This window comes from Orcinus orca, chromosome 7 (genome assembly GCF_937001465.1).
Source record: "Orcinus orca chromosome 7, mOrcOrc1.1, whole genome shotgun sequence".
Taxonomy (NCBI): domain Eukaryota; kingdom Metazoa; phylum Chordata; class Mammalia; order Artiodactyla; family Delphinidae; genus Orcinus; species Orcinus orca.
Window position 1 is genome coordinate 112,231,542 of NC_064565.1, and position 22,537 is coordinate 112,254,078.

General features: G+C 36.1%; 2 protein-coding genes across 4 annotated transcripts in view; one reads left to right on the forward strand and one right to left on the reverse strand.

Annotated features, from left to right (window-relative positions):
- The window catches only part of PSMD1 (proteasome 26S subunit, non-ATPase 1), a 105,085-nt gene that overhangs the window by 33,832 nt on the left and 48,716 nt on the right, over positions 1–22,537 (forward strand). The window lies entirely within an intron of this gene.
- HTR2B (5-hydroxytryptamine receptor 2B) lies at positions 1,202–17,736 on the reverse strand. The gene is made up of 3 exons (XM_033425537.2): positions 15,603–17,736; positions 6,629–6,829; positions 1,202–2,248 (listed from the first exon to the last, which is right to left on the reverse strand). The coding sequence occupies exons 1-3, from the start codon at positions 15,949–15,951 to the stop codon at positions 1,359–1,361; spliced, it is 1,440 nt and encodes a 479-aa protein (XP_033281428.1). The 5' UTR covers positions 15,952–17,736; the 3' UTR covers positions 1,202–1,358.

A 22,537-nucleotide genomic window follows, 5' to 3' on the forward strand; every position in this document is an offset into this window, starting at 1 on the left:
CACTCGCCGCAACTAGAGAGAACCCGCGCACAGCAATGAAGACCCAACGCCGCCAAAAATAAACAAAATAATTAAAAAATTAAAATATCGGGGCTTCCCTGGTGGCACAGTGGTTGGGGGTCCGCCTGCCGATGCAGGGGACGCAGGTTCGTGCCCCGGTCCGGGGGGATCCCACATGCCGTGGAGCGGCTGTGCCCGTGGGCCGTGGCCGCTGGGCCTGCGCGTCCAGAGCCTGTGCTCTGCGGCGGGGGAGGCCACAACGGTGAGAGGCCCGCGTACCGCAAAAAAAAAAAAAAAAAAAAATTAAAATATCAAAAGTAAATAGAATTGGCTTCCATTTACAGAGTACCCACATGAACTCATTCTCATAAGAACCCTATGAAACGTAGATGAGGAGACTGAGAAATTAAGTATTTTTTGTAAATTCAATCAGTTAGTAAACAGCATAGATTGGATTTATTCCAGATCTTGTAGTGCAAAGTAAAGTAACAAAAAGATGAATAAAAAATTTTGTACCAGAAGTTCAACCAAGTCTTTGGGGAAGCTTGGGCAGCCATGATCTCATTTATAAGATCATTAACATTTAGGTTCCTGGATTAATAAGGTCCCATGCCTTATTGCATGCTCTTTGAGAAACATAATGAGGTTTAGGTACCCAAGACTGGTTTTATTTGCTTTCTCCTTCTCCTCCGGTAGACGCACCTCTGCTGAGTAGATGCTTGGTGTGAGCCATCTAACAAACAGCTCTAGTTCTAAGACCGTGTCACTTTGTGTGATATCCAGCTACTCTCCCTACCCCTTCCATCAAGACAGTTTCCTGATCAGTGCAAAATTGTGACTACATTTAACTAAGCCAGACTATGAATGGCAATCTCAGCTTACCTTCAGATGTGATCATTATTTTATGCACTTATTTTTAGTCCTCTGTTCAACCCTATCACTGTTGTTCTGTGTTATGCCTTATGTCTTTAATGCCTTGAAGACAAGGTTAATACTTGTTTTGTTTATTTCATTCTTAGCATAGCTTTGCATACAATTAGGAACTAAATAAATTCTTATGGTGACATTGTTTTTTTGTAAGCCAGAAGTTTATTGATTTATTTAATTTTATTTCATTTGACTATCTTAGCATTTAACTAGTGTGCTGGATTGTTTTTTAATTTGCAACTATACAAAAATGATTTTTTTCGTTAGAATAATTTTGCCCAAATAAAATTGGGTAATCTTAATACATAATTCTTAATTTAAAGAGATGATTTTTGATACATGATGTAATTTTTTATGTAATTCTTGGTATATTTATATCTTCTTTATCTTACTCATCATTGTATTAGTTACATAAAAACTGTGCCATTACTCTATACATAACTGATTTGCTCTTCAGTTTTGTCACCTTCATTTTCGGTGAGAAGTGTATCTAGTAAAATGATTGATGAAAACTGAATGGTTGAACTTCGGAGCCTCATTGGACTCTGGTACATGGCAGGATTAATGCCATTTCGCATTCTATGTTTCATAAAATATTTAGAGTTCTCTGCCATTGGATTCTGGAAGTACACATTACCGGAGCATTTTCTGAGAGTTTTTACTGATTTTGTGGCCCAGTAATTGCAGGTGATGTACCGGCCAAATGCATCCCGAAATGTCTTGTTGAAGAGGGTGTAGACCAGAGGATTCACCCCTGAGGAAACATAGCCTATCCACACAAATATCTCCAGGAGCATTTTGAGAGTCGTCTGGTTGCAGGAATCACATAAAGCTAAAGTTATATTTGTAATAAAAAAGGGGCACCACATAAGCAAAAAGAGGAAAAACACAATCCCTAGAACCTTTGAGGCTCTCTGTTCATTGGAAATGGTATGCACTGACTTTTTTCCTACTGTGGACGTTCTTCGCATAAGTATGTTATCACTTGCATTAGGCAGGGTTTTGTCCTTGTGAGAACCATCCAGCATTGCCACTTTTTCTGGTGTTGAGCAAGGTGTTTCATCCCTTTGGAAAACTGTGGACACAGTCAACCACATTAGGCGTTGAGGTGGCTTGTTTTTGACCAAGTAAGCTTTCTTCTGTAAAGCATGGATAGTGAGAAAGTAGGTGACAATCATGATCGCCAGAGGTGTAAAGAAGGAAGCCAGTGAGCCAAAGAGCATGAAATTGCCAAAACGATCCTTTGTCAGCCCACAAGTGATGTTGTTTGGGTTACCCACATCAGTGTCTATACCTTTAATAGGGATTGGAATGGCAATGCCTAAGGAAGAAGAAACAAGATAAATTGAGTTATTTTATGACCTTTGACTCTTAGATTAGGTCCTTTTAAAGTTTATCTTACTGACTTTACCCTATTAGTGTATTGTAATTCTGGTACCCACAATGCAGAATCTGTCAAGCAATAAATCAGTGGAAGATTTGACAAATAGAACCTAAGTAAGCAAACCTGCTGTTTTTAAAGAGATTGGTTAGTGGTTTCAGTTTTGTAATTAAAGCTTCCCTAAAACCATAGTGTATGCATGAAATAGTAGAGAATGTCTTCATTTATTCTCCATTTCTCATTATCTATTTTTGTTTGTTGGTCTATCCCAAGTTAAGGAAAAGAATTCAGAAGAGAAGCTGCTTTTATCTTAATATCCAGTGTAGTTGAGCTAAAGAGACTTAAGAATACATTCATGCAATATCTTAATTCTGAGTAGATACCTATTTTATAATCTTTGAGGTTACACAGTTTCATTTAACAGACAGTTTTATCTTTTGATATTTGTGAATGTCTTTTAACCTTTTCTTTCTGACTTCTTAGGGAAAACTCAGGGTTTATTGTTTTTTTTTCAAATGCTACTTAAAAATTTGAGAGCGAGTGGATCATGAAATTTACTTGCTTTTTAAAAAATATTTATTTATTTTTGGCTGTGTTGGGTCTTTGTTGCTGCATGCGGGCTTTCTCTAGTTGCAGTGAGCAGGGGCTACTCTTCATTGTGGTGCACGGGCTTCTCATTGCAGTGCATGGGCTCTAAGCACGCGAGCTTCAGTAGTTGTAACACTTGGGTCCAGTAGTTGTGGCTTGCGGGTTCTAGAGTGCAGGCTCAGTAGTTGTGGCTTGTGGGTTCTAGAGTGCAGGCTCAGTAGTTGTGGCGCACGGGCTTAGTTGCTCTGCGTCATGTGGGATCTTCCCGACCAGGGCTCGAACCCGTGTCCCCTGTATTGACAGGCGGATTCTTAACCACTGCGCCACCAGGGAAGCCATGAAATTTATTTTCAAGATTGAAGGTTCCTCTAATAAAAATGAAAGAAATGTACCTCATGCTAATTTTATTATACTTTAAATACCATGAAGTAGGTATTTAAATGTGACCTTGTTTATTAGTGAAGTAGCTTATTAGCAAGATAGCACAAGGGTTAACCCTAATCCTTTTCCTTTGAAACAGCAGATACTTTAAAATAAGTCTGAATTAATTGATCTTTAGACAACTCTAGGAAGTATCATGAAAGAATTCACTTTTATGAATCTAAAAGTACTCCTATCACCTGCATAGCCTTTTTATGGTAGCAAAGAGACCTTGACAAGAATATATTCCTCAAACCCTTTCTAATGGAGGCCACTGCTTTTTCTGCTTTTCCTCAGGTATAACACCAGAAAGAGGATTCTGTATACTTTCTTTTCTACACTAGGGGTCAGCAAACTATAGCCCAAGGGCCAAATCTGGCCTGCCTTCTGTTTTTTAAATAAAACTTTATTGGAACACAGCCATACCCATTTGTTAATGTATTATATATGGCTGCTTTTGTTCTGCTGCAGAGTTGAGTAGTTCTGACAGAACCATATAGCATCTGTAAGACCAAAATATTTACTGTCTTGCCCTTTATAGAAAAACTTGGCTGGCCCCACCTCTACCCTGTTACTTGCAGGTAATCATTACACTGTTCTTTCCCCACCCCAAAGCACTTCCCTTTTAAAGTCTATTTAAGCTACTTATACCACTCTATTCTCCATCTAGATCATCTACCAACCTCCAGGATATATGTCTGTCTTCCTTAATGGTTTTGGCCCCTTGCTATAGTTTTCTATCCACTGTTAACCTTGCTATCATCTTCCATGACTTCATCCCATTTATTACTCTTCTAACACCTAATTTTATATTTCTTGAACTCTTCAACTCCAGTGCACTCCTGAAGCCATCCATCCATAAGTCCACTTAAAACTACCCCATAGGGACTTCCCTAGTGGCGCAGTGGTTAAGAATCTGCCTGCTAGTGCGGGGGACATGGGTTCGAGCCCTGGTCCAGGAAGGTCCCACATGCCGTGAAGCAGCTAGGCCCGTGCACCACAACTACTGAGCCTGTGCTCTAGAGCCCACGAGCCATAACTACTGAGCCTGCATGCCACAACTACTGAAGCTTGTGTGCCTAGATGCTCCACAACAAGAAAAGCCACTGCATGAGAAGTCTGCACACCACAATGAAGAGCAGCCCCCACTCACTGCAACTAGAGAAAGCCCGTGCGCAGCAACAAAGACCCAACACAGCCAAAAATAAATAAATTAAAAAAAGAAAAAACTGGCCCATATCGAAAATCATGAACTCTGATATTTCCCTTTCTTGTCCTGCTGCTCTTCATTACTTCTCTTTACCGTTATCTTGACATCTAGTGCATCCTTCCTTCTCTTTTTTCACATTCCACTAACTCCCATCAAGGCTCAGGTTACCTTCCCAACCAGCTTGTTGGTCAATGACATTTAAGTTTTCACTAGTATTTTTTATACCTTACCCTCTTATTCTCCTTTCGCCTTACTGTTGTCAGATGTTACCTAGGATAACTGTAAATTCAGAAGAAGAAAGTGAGCTCTTTTTTTTTTTAGCACTTTGTAGAATTTAAAACTACTAATGAACTAACCTCATTATTTGCCTTTTCTTTTACAAAGTCACTAAATTGTCATTGGTTCTACAACACAAAGTGTGATGAAATGAAAATGGCATTGATCTTGGCCTTTGTGCTAAAAAGCTGTTAAGTCTTTAAGCCAACTGTTTAAAACCTCTAGGTTTCTTTTCTCATCTGTAAAAGGAAAAAGTAGATTTGTAAGATCCTTCTAAGCTGTAATTTTGGGTTCATCTTTTTATTCTTTTCTTCCTGTATACATATCACTTAGTATTAGTCCATCTTCCTGAATGCAAAGATTCTTTTTCTTATTTATCTTTGTATTCTTAGTACCTAACATATCATAGGTACTCTATAAATTTGATCAATTTATAAATTCATGTCATCCAGCCTTGATTGAGGTACCAACAGGCTGTTTATTGGCTTGATTATATTTCAGTTTCAGTGTTTTAATTCTCTTAAGGAGCCATTTCTCCTATTTTCCCTCTACCTTTGCCCTATTGTCTCCCCCACCCCACCCCCCGCCTCCAGCCTACCCTAACACACACTGTTTCCCTTTCCTTCTCCCTTATCACACTGAGCTTACCAAAAAGGTATGGGTTGTTTGATATGAACTACTTTAGTTTTCCTTCTCTCCACTCTAAATTTTGGCAGTTGTCACCCATCCATGCCTTTTCCGTAGCTTCTTTTTTAGGGGCCTCTTCTATCAATCAGCCTCTGTCCCCAAAGCTAGCCTTTTCTCTCTACTTGCAGATACCTCCATTCTGAATAGAGTTTTCCTTGACCCTAATTTCCTCCCAAGCCAGACTAGTAACAGTCCTTAGTTCTACCTCCAAATTTTTCAAAAGAGGTTTGGCCTTGGTATCTTTATTCCGGGAATATAAAGGTCATTTTCAGTGTCTTGCTTTCTTGATTTTTCCCCCAGCGTTCTTTTTCCTGATTAGGGAGAGAAGTCACATCTTTTTCTTGCTTTCCTTTTAGCATTTTCAGGTCTCTCTTGATTTTTTTTCTTCTTTGAATTTTTCCTTACTAGGAGAATGTGAATCTGCTGGCAAACCGTTAATGATCATAGTAACCGTTGTGAATCTGTTTTTCTGATACTAACTTATTTAAAAGATTTGAGTTATCATTTATGCTGTACTTCATGCTAAGATACTCTAATATAGCAGCTATCTTTGAGTATTAAACATGGGCACAGGGGCATAAAAACAGTTTAGAAGAAATACAATTTCTCCCAAAAATTATTTCTGAACATCGTTTGTGTATCTCTTAAAACTTGTAATTAAACATGTTCAAAACACTTAGACAGTAATGCCTTTAGTCTGCGTACATACTGGTTTCCAAGGTGAATATATGAACTCTGATACCTGCATACAAAAAGTTTGGGTTCTTTTTGTTTTTGTTTTTTTTTCCTCTTTTCCTATTTATCTTCTTAGGTGTGATTTAAGATGCATTTCATTTTTTTAAATTGTTGTTACTTTAATAAAATTTCAAGATTCTGCATGCTACCCAGACCTTAATGATCGGTTGACATATATGAAAACTGTTTTCAGATTTAGTCTTCCTGCATGTCAAAATCAAGCCTTGAACTTTTCTTCTTTTTCACACTTTTTGCTGATAGTGTGCTTTAGAGGCTGTACAATGAATGTAATGTTGTGAGGAGCTTGTATTGGTGTAACAGTGTCTACCAGGCCTGGTAATCTCCTAGCCAAATGGAACCAAAGCCTATATACACCACCCCACACCCTGACATTCCCCACATACCTATTGAAATTAACCACACCACTGTAATCTTGATGAATGCTGTAGCTCGTGAGTTATATTGATTGGCCTGGATTGGCTTTTTGATGGCTATGTAACGATCCACTGAAATGGCGCAGAGATGCATGATGGATGCAGTAGAAAAAAGAACGTCAAGAAATAACCAGGCAGGGCATAGAACGAGTGGGAGGGGCCACATAGCCTCTGAAAGAAAGAAAAACAAAACAAAAACATATTCTCCTCAAAATGGCAACCTTTAATCTACAGTTTCTTTTTTAAGTGATACATATTTTTTAACCTTTTTCTGTATTCATCTGAAATTTTACGACTTAAGCTCCAAGGTAATGTTTGACTTCAGATAATGGAGTCAGTAATATTAAATACATTCTGTAGATGGTACCCTTTAAATACATTTTCTGTTTTGTATAATAATTACAGCTCTTTTCCTAAATCAGTTTAGCATTTTTAGCATTATTTTGACCTTTGCTCTTTTGTGTATTCCTTTTGTGATCTTTTAAAAATGTATACAGTGTTGCAACTGGAACTTAACCTTACTATTCAGATAAAATTTATTTTTAAACTGCTATTGTATTTAAAAAAAAAAAAAAACATTTACCGAATAGAGGAAGCAATATAATGTGGCAAAAAGAATATTAGCATGGCAGTCTCGGTGAGGCCTGGGATTTTGGCTTACTTCTAGCGTTAACTAGCAGTATGATCCTTGTTTATAGCAAACTCTAATTTGGTGAAATAATTAAGTGGAATGACTTGAGTTTTCCTTTTGACAGAAATAGTTCTTAAATAAAGTTTGCAAAAGGAATGGCTTCAGATTATTCCAAAGAAAAATGGGTTGTTACCCTTCCAATATAGTCCATCCTTCACTCCAAGCAAGGAGATGTAATAAACAGTACAGACTTGGGTTTAAAATGAAAATCTCATTATTAAGCATAGTACTTTATTTAACAAATTTTTATTTAAAAAGCATTTATTCTATACCTCATACAGTCTGAAACACTTTAGAAATATTAACTTTTGATTATATAAACCCTTTTTATGGTTTAATTGTATGTCCACTGACATGTAAACTACTTTTCTTTTCCTGGTTTTTGCGAGTGTATCTGACTTTGACAGGTATAAAATGATTGAGATAATTGAAGAGGGAACCAAGATAACTATCTCAGGATTTCAGAGCACCAAGAGACCCTTTAATTGTAAACTGTTTAAATTCAGGAAGCCTGGGTGTGGAGAAAGGTTAGTATCCCAGATCAAAAAAGGACCATAATTTAGGGAAAGAGGTTTTAGATAGACTTGAATATGTCTTTTTCAAGACTCAAGTGGGATCTCAGTGAAAAATATTTGGATACTTCACAAAAAAGGTAGGTAGCAAAAAAAAAAAAAAAATAGGTAGCAAAAAAAAAAGGTAGGTAGCAAGGCTGACAAACACACCATTTGGTGCCTTCTGTTTCCAAAGTTGGTATGTGGCATGCTTAATAGAAATATTAAAATATTTCTTTTTAAAACAAAATCAGTATGAATTTTTTATTGAAAAAAGATAAATGATTCCTTGGTACTTGGTTCCATGCTCAGCAGATTCTTTCAAAAGGATTTAAAGCATTAGGTGGAAGGAGTAATTCATACTTTTAAGTAAATTACTGTAATCAGACTTTTCCTACTTCACTGAATTGGGGGTGGGGATAAGGGACAGAGATGATAAATTATAATCATTGAGCTGGAAGAGACCTTAGAGATTATATCATTGATTTTGTGGATGAGTAAATTGTGGTACAATTAAGTCTTTGAATATGAGAGAGAGCATTTATTTATCAAAATTTAAATGTTAATTGAAAGTGTTCTTTAGGGCCTTGCTACTCAAGGTGTGCTCTTCAGATCAGCAAGGATCAGCATCACCTAGGAACTAGTTAGAACTGCAGGCTCTTGGGCCTCATCCCTTAGGTACTGAATCATACTGCAGTTGAAGGAAATACCCAGGTGATCTGTATGCAGATTAGTGTTTGAGAAGCACTGCTTTCTTGAAAAGGTTGTGTATTGAGTTTGCTGGCGTAGGATAGGCACTCAGAATTCCTCACAGAAACAAACTTATGCAAGACCGCTCAAAATAAACAAAGAAATAAAGTATGGCAGAGAAACTTGTGTTTAGAATGAATCTAATCAATCAGACTTTCTCCCTCTTAGCCGTAGTGTTCAGTTTTCCTGTTAACTAGTGGAAAAGGACCTTGAACAAAGGCAGCAATGTACTCTTTGACCTGAGCTTAAGCAAACTTATGGTCTAGAGTGGAAAGAATCATCCATGACAGATAGTTTTGCAGTGGAAGCTACTTGAAGTGAGGCTTCATCTTCAACTATCCTGAAGTTCAGATTTAGAACTGAGTAGGAAGTAGAAAAATACTCAAGCCTAGAGCTACAACCAGAGATGTTAATCATAGTTAAGGATTTTAAAAGGCAGATAATTAATGTCTTATATCTTATATCTTCTTATAGGCTTCCTTTTTTTAAATGCATGATCTCCATCATCTTTCAAAGTGGGTTGCTAATAAATTTAAACTTGCCTATTTAGCTATTCTAATTATGGATTATATTTTTTTAAATTAAGGTCTGGAAAATTCTAGTCATAAATCTAGTAGCCGTGAGTAGGAAGCCACAATAGAATTCTCATATGAAAAGTACATGTCTTTGGAATTGAACTGCCTGACCCACATACTTCTAATTGTGAGCTAAGAGGGAAAGCTCTTTAGTGCTGGTTTTCACAAGCCTGTGAAACCTTGTTAGCCTCCTTTTCCAACATAATGAATTTATTTTATAAACTCCAATTTTGGAACAGAAAGTGGATAGTGGATATTAAAATTAATGCAGATCATTAAAATTTTATTACTTGAGTGCTTTCTTAATTGATAATAGTAGAGATGTTGAAACGTGATAGAGAAATTTCTTTAAGAAAGAAAGAGACTGAGATTTAGAATTAAGAGGGATGGATCTTTTTGATTAACCTTTATGATTCCAAGTTTCATGAAATACTAGTGAATAGACTGTTTTTATGAAACTAATATAAAAGTAACAGATGACTGCATTAAATAGGTATCTTTTATACAAAGCTAAAATAATTGCCTAAAGTAGAAATCACGTGATACAATAATTTATACAAGTTAAAAACAGTTCTAGACATTCTCAGTTTATGAAAGGATTTTTTCTAGTCCAGATATTTTCATTCTAAATAGTATTAATTTGATAGGCTCAAGGTCAGAAAAGTTTTTTACTATTCAGAGTAACTGAAAAAGGTTAACTTGGTATGGTGAGATAGGTTAGCTATTCAAAAACTTATATGTTATTTTTATTAGGAGTTTTAATTTGGTTTAAGGATTTATAATTTCATTTATTTGTTATAATGTATTATATCTAACTTATTTCCATAAGAATGTAATGTATTATTTTAAATGGAACATAAAAAGAAAGAAAGAATCTAAGGGAAATAAGTTATCAGGTACTTAAACTAAATTAATTACTGCTGGGGCTCTAAATTAGACTTTTTTTTAATAAAAGCTAATACAGAAAGGGGAAGACATTTAAATTATATAGTATTTGTTGTCCCACAAAAAGAAAGCACACAAAATTTCTCTGAAAAACAAATCCCGGGCTTCCCTGGTGGCACAGTGGTTGAGAGTCCGCCTGCCGATGCAGGGGACACGGGTTTGTGCCCCAGTCCGGGAAGATCCCACGTGCCGCAGAGGGAAGACCCCACATGCCGCGGAGTGGCTGGGCCCCTGAGCCATGGCCGCTGAGCCTGCGCGTCCGGAGCCTGTGCTCCGCAACGGGAGAGGCCACAACAGTGAGAGACCCGCGTACCGCAAAAAAAACAAAAACAAAAACAAATCCCACTTCCCACCTCGTTGCCCTATCCACTTCATTAAACTCAAAGAGGAATTTACTTCCAATAAGGTTTGAATAATGGCATTTCTTTGGGTGCCTAAAATAATTACAAATTGATAATTATAGGAGCAAAACAAGTCTTAGATGAGTCTTGGATCATGGACAGTTTGTTATTTATCTAACAATATTAGTAGCACAAATATCTTGTTTAAAATGAAGACTTGTGTGCTGTACCATCATACATAAGGGGTGGTAGAACTGCCCTTCAGTTACATACGTTTCTATTTGTCTCCCAGGGAAGGTTCAGTAACTTCTTAGACCTATGTCTAATATCTTCCTCAGAAAAGATGTCTGGCAATCATTTCAAGGATTCATGCAAGTATTGGTTAAGACCCACATATTCTGTATCATTTAATATGAAATATAACCTTAAAAAAATATTGGGTTCTGCCTTGTCCCTAGAGAAAATTCTATGGCCCTCCTGTTCGATAGAGTTATTTGAGATATAAATGTTGTCTTTGCCAAATATTATAGTTTTGGTTGATATAATTTCTCATTTCATTTGAGAAAGCAGTGTAACAGAGGTTAAGAGTGTGAATTCTAGAATCAGTTCTCCTAGGTTCAAATTGTATCTCTGCCACTTACTTATTCTTATCTCCTCTTGTAAAATGGGGATGATAATAATAATACTGATTTTATAGAGTTGCTCTGAGGATTAAATGCAATAATACATGTAAAGTGTTTAGAACAATATCTGGCATAGAGAAAGCACTCAAAATGTTAGTTCTTATTACTATTATTGTTTGACAGAAACTAGCCAACTAGCCCAACCATTAAAACACTCCCACTTAGAAACAATGAGCCATATCATCAGTATAAAACCTGGTATGTTTGTCTTCCTGCCTGCTGTAGCAAGAGTGCGTGCATCCAATTAAACTTAAAACTGTACTTCAAAAAAAGGGCATGAGAACATGTTTAACTGTTCAACTTTTAATTAAATTTGTCATGAAAGTATGCCTTTTACTAAAGTTGAATTTTAACTATGTTATATATGTGGCAAAAGAAGCATAAGTAACCTATGTGCATTGCCAAACATTGCCATGCCTTTTTGTTCGTTTTTTTGTTTTGGAAAGTAATTGACATTAATCTCTGAATCTGGCACATAAAAGATTTCCCTTTTAAGGATTTAAAGACTATTTTTAAAGCCATCCCAAGAGGACTATGTTCGTGGAGGTAAATAGTTCATGAATGTATTGGAGCAGGACAAATCCTAAATGGCTCTAATGTCCAAAAAGGACATAGTTTTCAAGTACACGTTTTTTTTAATCTCAAATTCTTATGTTTCTATATTTATCTTCTGGAAAAGACAGACCTAGACCAGTGCTTAAATTTTTATTACAAAGCTTCTGCTTTGTTTTTGTTATTCTTGTTTTTTCGTTACATTTGAGCATATGAGGTATCCTGGGGTTAGATGTCCAATATAGTGTTTTAAGCGTTTCGAGTGATTTAATACTTATAAAAATTTTTCCTTAGTTTTTTAAAATTTCCACTTTCCAAAAAGAAGTGCCTTTAATTGCTTTGCTCCCTCATTTAAGAATTAGGTAGAGCAGCATTTCACTGCATAAATGAATAACTGATTTGTTTTTCTTTTACTGCTATACATTTATCTCATGTCTGGTGAAACTCACATCCAAACTAAATCTTATATTTAAGTATATAAACCCTTTGCATGTTGTACTGGTACTTGCCAATTATTAGTGCCTAAAACGTGCTGGGACCTACTTGACAATTTCACAAGATATTGGCAATGGAAGATGTAGCATAACCATTTTACAGACAAGGTGATTGAACTCTGATATGTTGTTAAGTGACTTGCATAAGCCAATACAAGAGAACCAGGATTCAAAGCCTAGGGTATCTTGCTTCAAACCCCCATCTTTCAGCCATTTTATACACCCTCTTTCAACTGTACCACAGATACTGTTTCAACTTACAGATCATGAGACATGGATTAAAACTTGTTGTAAATAAGCCAGTAATGACCAATGAATGACCAAATGCTGTATTTACTCCCTTTACATTTTTAATCATTTATTTCATGAGAGAAGGCAAAGTTCGGAGACGTTCTTAAACTGTGAATAATCTTTCTTTTTTATATCGGCATATGATGTTCTGTTTTCCTTTGCATCCTACTCAAGTATTTCTAACCTAGGCAACTTCAAGCCTTATGTTATAAGCTACTAATTTGTGATCATGATTTTTAAGAATTATAGACAAAACAGTAAAAAACTGGAAAGTAAAGGTTAAGTCCAATGCTCCCAAAGAGGAAGAAGTGACAGAAAAGTTGATGTAGCACAATTTGAAAGACCATGTTTTGCCTGCCAGTCATAATAATCTTGGAAGAAATTCAAATAATATATAATCAAATATTATACAAATTTTTGGTTCAATAAAATGTTTCTCAGTATAAAAGCCACTGTAAAATTTTCAGTGCTCTCCTTTTTTTTAAAAACTACATTTTATTAGAATATAAAGTTTCAGTGTTACTGTCATTGAATTTCCGTGAGATAACTAAAATAACTTATGTCATTCATAGTGGTAATTAGTTTGTTTATGTTTACAGAGCCAGGGACACTTTTGTTTGTACAGACTTCAGAAGTTCTGAAGATTATCCCTATAATGAGAGAAAAATACACAAAATCTACTTCTGCATTTTAAGATTATAGAAATTCTTATAAATGCATTAATTTAGAAAGTCTTAGTATTTGTTAACACATGAAAGGCTATCAAAAACTCTTAGTATTTGAAGTCAGGTCCCCATTTATAATATGTGCAGTTCCCAATTTATGAATGCATCCTTTTGAAGCTTTTTAGAGGGCAACATGCATTTTCTCATATATTTTCTCATAGAAATAGAATAATGTTTTCAATAATGAATTAATTCAGTAATATTTTGAATAGTGGTTAAGTTCCCAGGTTAGTTTATTTTTAAAAATCTACTAACCTTTCTATATAGCTTAATTACTGATAGTAGAAGTGTTTCAGTCTATGAAAGAGTTTATTTTGTAATTAAAAATTTACATTTGAAAGAAGGAAATTAGGTTAAAAATGTAATAATTATTTCAGACATAGGAAGACATTCTACATATTTTGTGTTAAAATATGTTGGATTTTCTGCTGACTCTTATAGCTAAGAATATCTTGGGCCCCAAATATTTAAATATAAACTTAGTTTTCAGCTGCTATGTACCTACTGTTTTCCTGTGGAATACATGGGATTATCACTGTTGTCTGCTTTTGTGTTTTGTTTGTCAGCTTATTTAATGCCATGAAACTTTGCCTTTTAAGATTCCTTAACTGTTTAGTTGTTGATTTAAGTATCTACCACAGTATTTTGCAAAGACTAATAGATGTTTGATGGACTCATGGATTTTAAAGTTAAAATTCACTTCAATCTCATTTATTCAACATAACGTCAATTAAATTTTGTGGTAGTATGAGACGAGCATTTTAATATTTTTTGTACGCCTAGCAAAGCACAATTTAAAGAGTGATTTGACACATTAAACTATTGTGTGCATGGAGATAAGAGTTTGAATCAATGCCTATACAGTCTTTACCATATATGCATAAATGTTCCTGCATAATCCTCATTTATTTCTTTTAAACTTTATTCAGAATTAAGATTGTTTAGGTTCTCCTTTAGAGTAAGATTTCTTAATTATTTTCCATGGTTATGTGTAGCACTAGATTATTCAAAAGGTTGCAAATTTGTAAAAGGGAGGGGCATAGACAGGCAATATTAATGATTAGAGAGTCTTCTAAAGCAGAAAACCTTATTCATTACTGCATGTCCTACCACAGAATTTAAAGCCTGGATAAGAGTTGATTTAGAATGGGAAGTTTTAGCCCGTCACCATCCGATTATATATGGGGGATCAAGTACTTACTTTTAGATATCTTTCTGTACTTACTTATAAAAATGTAACATTTAAACCTGAATACAATAGTTTGAATGGCAGTTTTTCTTCACCTTCTAATATATATTCTAGCTAATAAATTTTACTTCTATAACCTGAAATATTTTTATCTTCACCATATAAGCAATTCCAAGAAGCCCTATCTGCTACAAATAATCATTTTTTCTTAAGCAATTAATGAATGGAATATCAATTAATGTCAAGCATTAAATAAGTTAAATATTCTCTTAATGCTGATTCTTAAGAGCCCTCATAATTCATCATCAGAATTATTTGTGTGTACCCAAATTCTCTAACTAGAGATGATATGCATGAATAGGAAACTACTTATATCATTTTAATATCGTTATCTTTTTTATCAATATTATAACTAAGATTTCAGTTCTAATTATATTTTAAATTATTGTAATAACTCAGGTTTTGATCCCTTATTTTAGTAACTTAGAGGTCTGATTCCTCTAACATATATCAAGGACATAAATGGTCAGAAATCATAAAAATTAAACAGATGGATCATCTCTTGAGATGCTCTGAGCCAGACCATTCCTTCAGCAACTAAACATAGTTTTTTGTTAACAAGACACATGTGTAAGACTTGTGTTTAAGTCTTACGTACACAAACTATAAAGAGATATAACAAGACTTTTTAGAACAATTCCAATTTAAATTGGGGTTTAGAGATTTATATCGGAATTCAGTGATTCAAAGACCTTATTATTAATAATTAACCCAGCACACTAACTGTCACAGCAGTGTCCTAGATACTGCTTTATCAAGAAAAAAAAAAGTACTAGTAATGGGGTAAAGTATAGGTCTGTTCTTCACAATAATTTTTAGGTAATGTATGCAGAATATATGAATATTGCTAACTTGGATGACTTTTTAAATGATTTTGTTAGGTGGCTGAGGAGGGAATGGAATTGTTTCCAAGAAATTATTTTTTGCTCTTTAAAACTGATTATCAACCATAGAAAATGATGAAAAATGAGGGACTGTTTACTCACTGTACCTTTAAATAGTGCAAGTCCATATTTAAAGATTAAATGAGTATCTGTTTCTCTAATAGTATACCATAGTTCGGTGGTTTGATGGCAGGAACAAAATGAAATACTTACCAAACATTATTGTCAAGAGGGCAATCGGCATCACAAATAATCCAACCAGCAAATCAGCCACTGCCAGGGACATTAGGAAATAATTGGTAGCATACTGTAACTTTTTCTCCAGTGCAACAGCCAGAATAACGAGGATGTTTCCACCAATTGTGGGTATTATCACCATGAGTATCAGAAGAGCTGCCCAGTGCAGCTTATTTCCCTGTTCCTCAACAATCTGTTTCATTTCGTCTGGTATCGATTCTGTCTGTAATCCAGACCAGTTAGAAGAGATTAAATGGTCAAATGAGCTCTGCAAAATGTGCTCAGGAATTGTGCGTCGTTCGAATATTCTATAAGAGAGAGCCATTCATTGTTTTTCTTTAATTTTTTCCGATTCCAGACAGTGGTCAGCATGGTCAGTAGCTAAGCTGGTCATCTGCATTTTTAAGCCTTTGTACCCATGCCAAATACTCAAGGCCAAAGTTGACTCCTTCCTTAAAAAAAGAATTTCAAGTTCTATAAAATGAGAGCATACATACATTTGTCCATGTCTGTAGGTAAGGCCCGAGTGTTTAGTATTCTGCAGAGGTTCCGGTTTCCGAAGGCTTAGTGAAAGAAACTGATAGCTGTGAAAAAAAGACTATATTTTTGGTTTCTCTCTCTCCCTCTTTTTTTTTCTTGTAGTGGTGGAGTCGAGTTTGAATTTGAATGCCAGAGAGCTTCCCCTAGATATAAAAATATGTCAATTGCATTATTTTATTTCTTTATTTTCAAAACCCAGTTTAAAAAGTTGAATTTATTAGTAGCCCCTCCCTTCTCAATGGGTCTCTTGTGCATTTGTGACAATGCAGCCAATCCTCATAAACGTATGCCTGGTATGCTCCAATTAATGAAACGAGATATATTAATTTTTTCAGTGGTATAATAAAAACCTAGGTGTTTCCTGACCCTTGAATGTCTTTTTACCTTTACTTTAGAATATGTACAGAAGATTAGAAACATCAGAGCACCAAATAGTTCTGAATAGAACTTTTCATACACACTGGCCATCTACCTAGAAACACTCCAAGCCCCCCTAACGTATAAATAAATGATTTACCAGCTAGGAATCCTTATTTGTAATTGGGTTTTGTCTGAGCAGGTTTATTTTAATACTGATATAAATGCCATTTTTGTAAAACATTTTATAACTCCTTTAGTTTGAAAGAAGGGGAGAAAATACGTATTACTAGAATCCAGATACTTGTTTTTACTTATTTCATCCTTCGAAGAAAGCATGTTTCTGCAACAAATATTTTCCAAATTTATCACTTTATGTTTATCGCTTTATGCCAAATTTGAACCAGTTCTTTTTTGGTTTTAAGTAGTAATTTTTTTCTTAACCTTCCCAGTTTCCGAGGGAAGGAGGGGAAGCTGAGAGGAAGATTAAATCATTTATTCATAAAATCTACAAATCCCACGTTAAAAATCTCCCCTTTAACATTTGTAAATTTTTCATTTTGGTTTTTTTAACCACTGAATAGAAATAAAAGATTATGGTAGCAGAGTTTGTGAAGAAAGTAAAAAAGAAAACTCTTTAGATCACCTCTATATTTATTTGTTAAATACTTACCTCTTGCTTGCTCTTTACTCTCCCAAGCATGTCATCTTATCTGCTCAGTAGACCAGATGCTGCTGTGACTGAAGTCCTCCTCCCATTGACTTATTCTGAGCCTCCAGCACTGGTGCTTGAAAGCAATGAAACAAATGTGTTGTATAGCTGTAAGCGTGCCAAGGAGGTTATTTCATCTTTGATACATTCATTTTTAGAGAGTAGCAGCATTCATTATAACTCATAAAATCACTAGTTAAGTATGTTAAACCAGTTCGTGACCCTTATTCAAGTTATATTCTTAAGAGCTCTCTTTAATATTGGGGGGACTGTAATAAACTCTGTCATTTTAGCTTAACGTAGTTCTGTTTTAGATTAACCCTAGGCTGTTTTTCCCATTTGAGAAAGAATAAGATACAATCTAGAGATACTAGAGCTTTAATTCCGTGAAGGTTCTGCCCAGTGAACCTTAGAGTGATTTCCAGAGCTCTAATTTCTACCAGTGAAACAAGATTCTTATCCAGCTTTTATGCCTTTGTTGTGGAACACAATTAATTTGCTCTGGTTACAACCTTATATAGAAGAACACAGAAAGGTTTGAATTCTACATGCTTACATAAGTTTTAGAAGAGACTTTTTCATTGCTTGCTTTTAAAAAGATGGCCTCTGGATTTGGGCGTTGGTTCATTGGCAGTTTTTTTTTTCACAGATACATTGGGGAAAGTATGTGATATATAATGAAAATACATTTCTGCCTTATTTCAGAAAATTAGTGTAAAAGTCTTATCAGCTATTCTATCTGAGTTTTCCTTAAACTGTAAGACTAGCTTAGTACTAGAACTTCAGCATTCTCAAGGTTTCCTTTTAAAAGGTCATCATAGGGGACTTCCCTGGCGGTCCAGTGGTTAAGACTCTGTGCTTCCATTGCAGGGGGGCACGTGTTCGATCCCTAGTCAGGGAACTAGAGCCCGCATGCCATGTGGCAAAAAATAAATAAAGATCATCATAGATTGCTCATAGTTTAAAATTATTTAATTACTTCTACATTGGCAACAGCATTTATGCCCTGTTTCAAATTTATATTCCTCCCCTTGTGTGAAAGTTATTGGAAAATATTTTGTTCATTTCAGTTCTACTGAGCACTTCAGATTTTATTCAATATTTGTTTTATTTTAACTCAAAATTCAATATTTTACAAAAAATATTTACTAAGAATTTTGGGTGAAAACGAATAAAATAATCCTCAAGAACAATCAGATGGATTTTAATGTGCCAGAATTTCTCTTCAGGACTATGAAAATATCTTAAAATAACTGCTTTATTCTGAACCACAATTTGACCCCTGTGCTCATGCAGGCAGATAGGTATCTGCAAAACAAGTAATGTCAGATTGAAAATAGCATCATTATATTTAATGAAAAGACTTGTATGAAAGAAACCTTCATTGATTTGTGTTTACAGATAAATTTATTAAAATATTCATTGAGTATATTATAAAAATACCAAACATTATTATTTTATAATACTGTGCCAATGCCGACCCTTCTCACCCACATTCACTCACTTTCTTTTTTTTTTAATATTTATTTATTTATTTTATTTTTGGCTGAATAGGGTCTTAGTTGCAGCACGCAGGATCTTGGTTGCAGCATGTGGGATCTTTTCGTTGTGGCACGCAGGCTCCAGAGCACGCAGGCTCTCTAGTTGTGGCTCGCATGCTCAGTAGTTGAGGCTCATGGGCTTAGTTTCCCCACGGCATGTGGGATCTTAGTTCCCCTGCCAGGGGTCAAACCTGTGTCCCCTGCATTGGAAGGTAGATTCTTAACCACTGGACCACAGGGAAGTCCCTCACTTTTTTTTTTTAAACCTTAACTAAAAGTAGTTAAAATTGGTTCTTGGAATGTTTTTATTTTATTTTTGTATTTTTAATTAGTTTAATGGCTAAAGGACATAACTAGCTAGAACAACTACTTATTTGGCAACCTTGAGTTATTAGAAGCATAGCTGATAATCGGAGAGAAAGCAAAATAATAATAATAAAAGGGTAGATGAATCTCTCAGTTGGCAAATAACTAAACCTGTGTTCTAAAACCTCATGCACATTAGGCAGAAGGCTGTCTATAAGTCCCCACTCCAAATCTTTTTGCTCTAAACACACTCACAAAAACTTCTGTCCCCCATCTTTAATGAAAACAAACATTTGCACATGGTGGTAAAGCTAAATAGTACAAAAGAATATCCATTGATAAATTCACTCTTCAGACGGTTTTTTTTGTTGTTATTGTTTTAATATTTGAGACAGTTTTAACAAACACGTTTCCCTCCCTTCTCCAGAGTAGAGTAACAGATTAAGAGGTGGACAAGCACTTTGGTAATAGCAAAGGGGGCCAATTAAAAAACAGGAATTAACAAGTGTAGGCATGTAGGTCTACTCACAATAGAGACTTGTAGCTCTCATAACTCAGCCCTCCACAACTCTGTGGTGTAATTGATACCATAGTGTTGACTACCATATATTTAATAAAGGTTAAATCATCTTTATTCAGCTCTGTTTTGGATGACAGGAATACGTGAAATGCATTTTTTTAAATTTTCATCCAAAATGACAAAAAAATATAAAAGTATGATTCTAAATGGTAGAATGAGATTTCAAATATCTGGAAACTTTATTTGTGTAGAATATCTCATTTACCAAGAACTCCAGATAAATTAATTCTTACTAAAGTAGCTTAAAGGTCAAACTCAAACTCTAATCTGACCATAACCAAAACACCTAATTGGTACTTTTTTTTCTAAAATACTTATTTTTATCCCTGATGCCTTTTAATTTATTGAACAGATTCTGTCTTCTACTTAAAGGGACAGTCTAATATCTTGACAACTTAAATATCAGTCAAAGATATTTTTTATCTCTCAGTCATAGTATCTTTCAAACACTATCACACTAAGGAATTTTTGACAATATGTGGATTGTGTCCACTACATATTCATTCATTTGCGAAGTATTCGTTGAGTTCCGTTAGCTTGTGGAGATACAGTGATGAACAAGATAAACATTTTCTGCCTTTATATCAATATAATCTATAATTTCATGAGGGGTGCAAACGCATATACTGATAATTATAGATATGGTACAGCTAAGACTAACTCACTTCAACAGGGCCCTCAGTGCAGCTCAAATATTTCTTGGCTTTTTTTTTTTTAATTCCTTTCTTGTTCACTCTCTTTGACGAGATCAGTGAAAGAGCTAAAACTTCGCTCATTCTTCCCTGGTGACTGAATTTACCTCTTATTATTATTTTTTAATTAATTTATTTATCTTTGGCCGCGTTGGGTCTTGGTTGCTGCGCACGGGCTTTCTCTAGCTGCGGCGAGCGGGGGCTGCTCTTCCTTGTGGTGCCCAGACTTCTCATTATGGTGGCTTCTCTTGTTGCAGAGCACGGTCTTTAGGTGCTCAGACTTCAGTACTTATGGCACTCAGGCTTCAATAGTTATGGCACGTGGGCTTAGTTGCTCCACGGCATGTGGGATCTTCCCAGACCAGGGCTTGAACCCATGTCCCCTGCATTGGCAGGCAGATTCTTAACCACTGCGCCACCAGGGAAGTCTCTTACATCTTATTTTAATGAAAGACTTAGACCCATCTGAAAGCTCTGTCACCTTTCAACTTCTTAAAATGTCTTTCTTTTCATCCACCCTATCGTTTGGGATCATGTTGTCATTCCTCTTTACCATAACTAACTTCTACTTAAATCCTTAGTCCCAACTCTTTATGGTAATTCTTTGCAATCTTGCTGAATAAAGTATCTTCTTTTTCACACATAGAATCCATGCCTTGAACATTCATTTCCTCAGCTTTAAGTTCTTTCTTGAAGACATGCTCAGGTTTACAGTTAATGAAAAATAAAAACCTTTCCTTATCCCTTAAGTCTCTTTCCTTCATCATTTGACTTCTTTAGAGAATTGCCTATCCTTTTTCCTTCTTACTACCCACCCAATCTATAACCCTTGTAATCAGATTTTTATCCCCAACATTCTATTAAAATAACTCTTAGAAAGTCACTAATTAACACCAATTGTTGATTTTGTGCAGTATTCATCACTATTGACTGAGCATTTCTCTTTAAAACTTGTATCTTTTTTTTTTACTTCAAAGACACCTTATCTGAGGGGCGGGGCCGTCAGCGCGAGGGCCGCTGGTCGGGGCTGGGTTTGGGTCGCGTTCCGGCACTTTGGACCGTGGGATTCCGGGACCTCGAGACCCCGGAACCTCTGCACCCCGGAACCATGGCACCCGGCACCCCAGTGCAGCTCCGGGCTCTGGGTGCCCGGGAGCCGTTAGAAGCGACCTGTCACCGCTGGGCCTCAGCCCATCGCCCCAGTTCTAGGTTCTGTTCCATCAACACAGTCCGCTCCGCCGCCTGCAGGTCCCGTGTTCAGTGCGGCCTGAATATACTACACAAGACTGCGGTCGTGGGCTGGATCCGTGTCCTGCAGTTTGCAAGGAACAGCTGCAGCTGTCAGAAGTTCTTTTTTAAAGCTCCCATTTCATTTTGCACCCAACGTAGGCAGTACCTGCTGCTTTAAAAAATCTTATTCAATCCCCACCATAATCACAGACTATCAGTATCTTGTTTTACAGATAAGGCAGCATGCTCAGAGAGGGAAGGTCAATTTCTAGTAATTCTGAGAGGTGTGTTTGCCACAGTATTTCCACCCTGCAGACTGCGCAGGGAACAGGGCGGTCCTCTGCGCAGTGTGATAAATGCTGTTACAGCCTAAAACAGGAGGAATACTTCGGGAGGGACAGGTGCCTAAAGATGAGCCCAGAGGGTGTCAGACCAAGGGGTGGGAGGGGATGGCCTAGGCGAAGGTCCTGAAGGCAGCACGAAGGCCTGCTTCCTGTGGCTTCCATGCACCTCAGGGGAAACCTGCTGTTGGGCAACAGAGTAGAGAATGGACTGGGGGGCCGTGGGGTGGGTGGGTGGAGAGAAGGGGCTGGTCCAGGAGAGGGAGGGAGGTTCCTACACACACACACAAAAAAACCAAAGACACCTTATCCTGCCTGCGTTTTTTGTCTTTCTTACAGAATCTTTTCTAAGTCTTATTCTACCCTCTTAATATGTAGATTTTCAGAGGTTCCTATCCTGTTGACTTTTCTCCTTCTTCATTTTCTCCTTCCATTCACTCTTACGGTTTTCCATTAACTTGTTGAAAAAAACTCCTAAAACTCTATTTCCAGCCCAATGACTGTGATCTTGTGGTCATGAGATGAGACAAGCAGCATACTTAAGGGTTAGGAGCTCAGACAAACCAATTTCTCTGAGCTTTAATTTCTACATTTGTAAAAAGGAGGTGATGT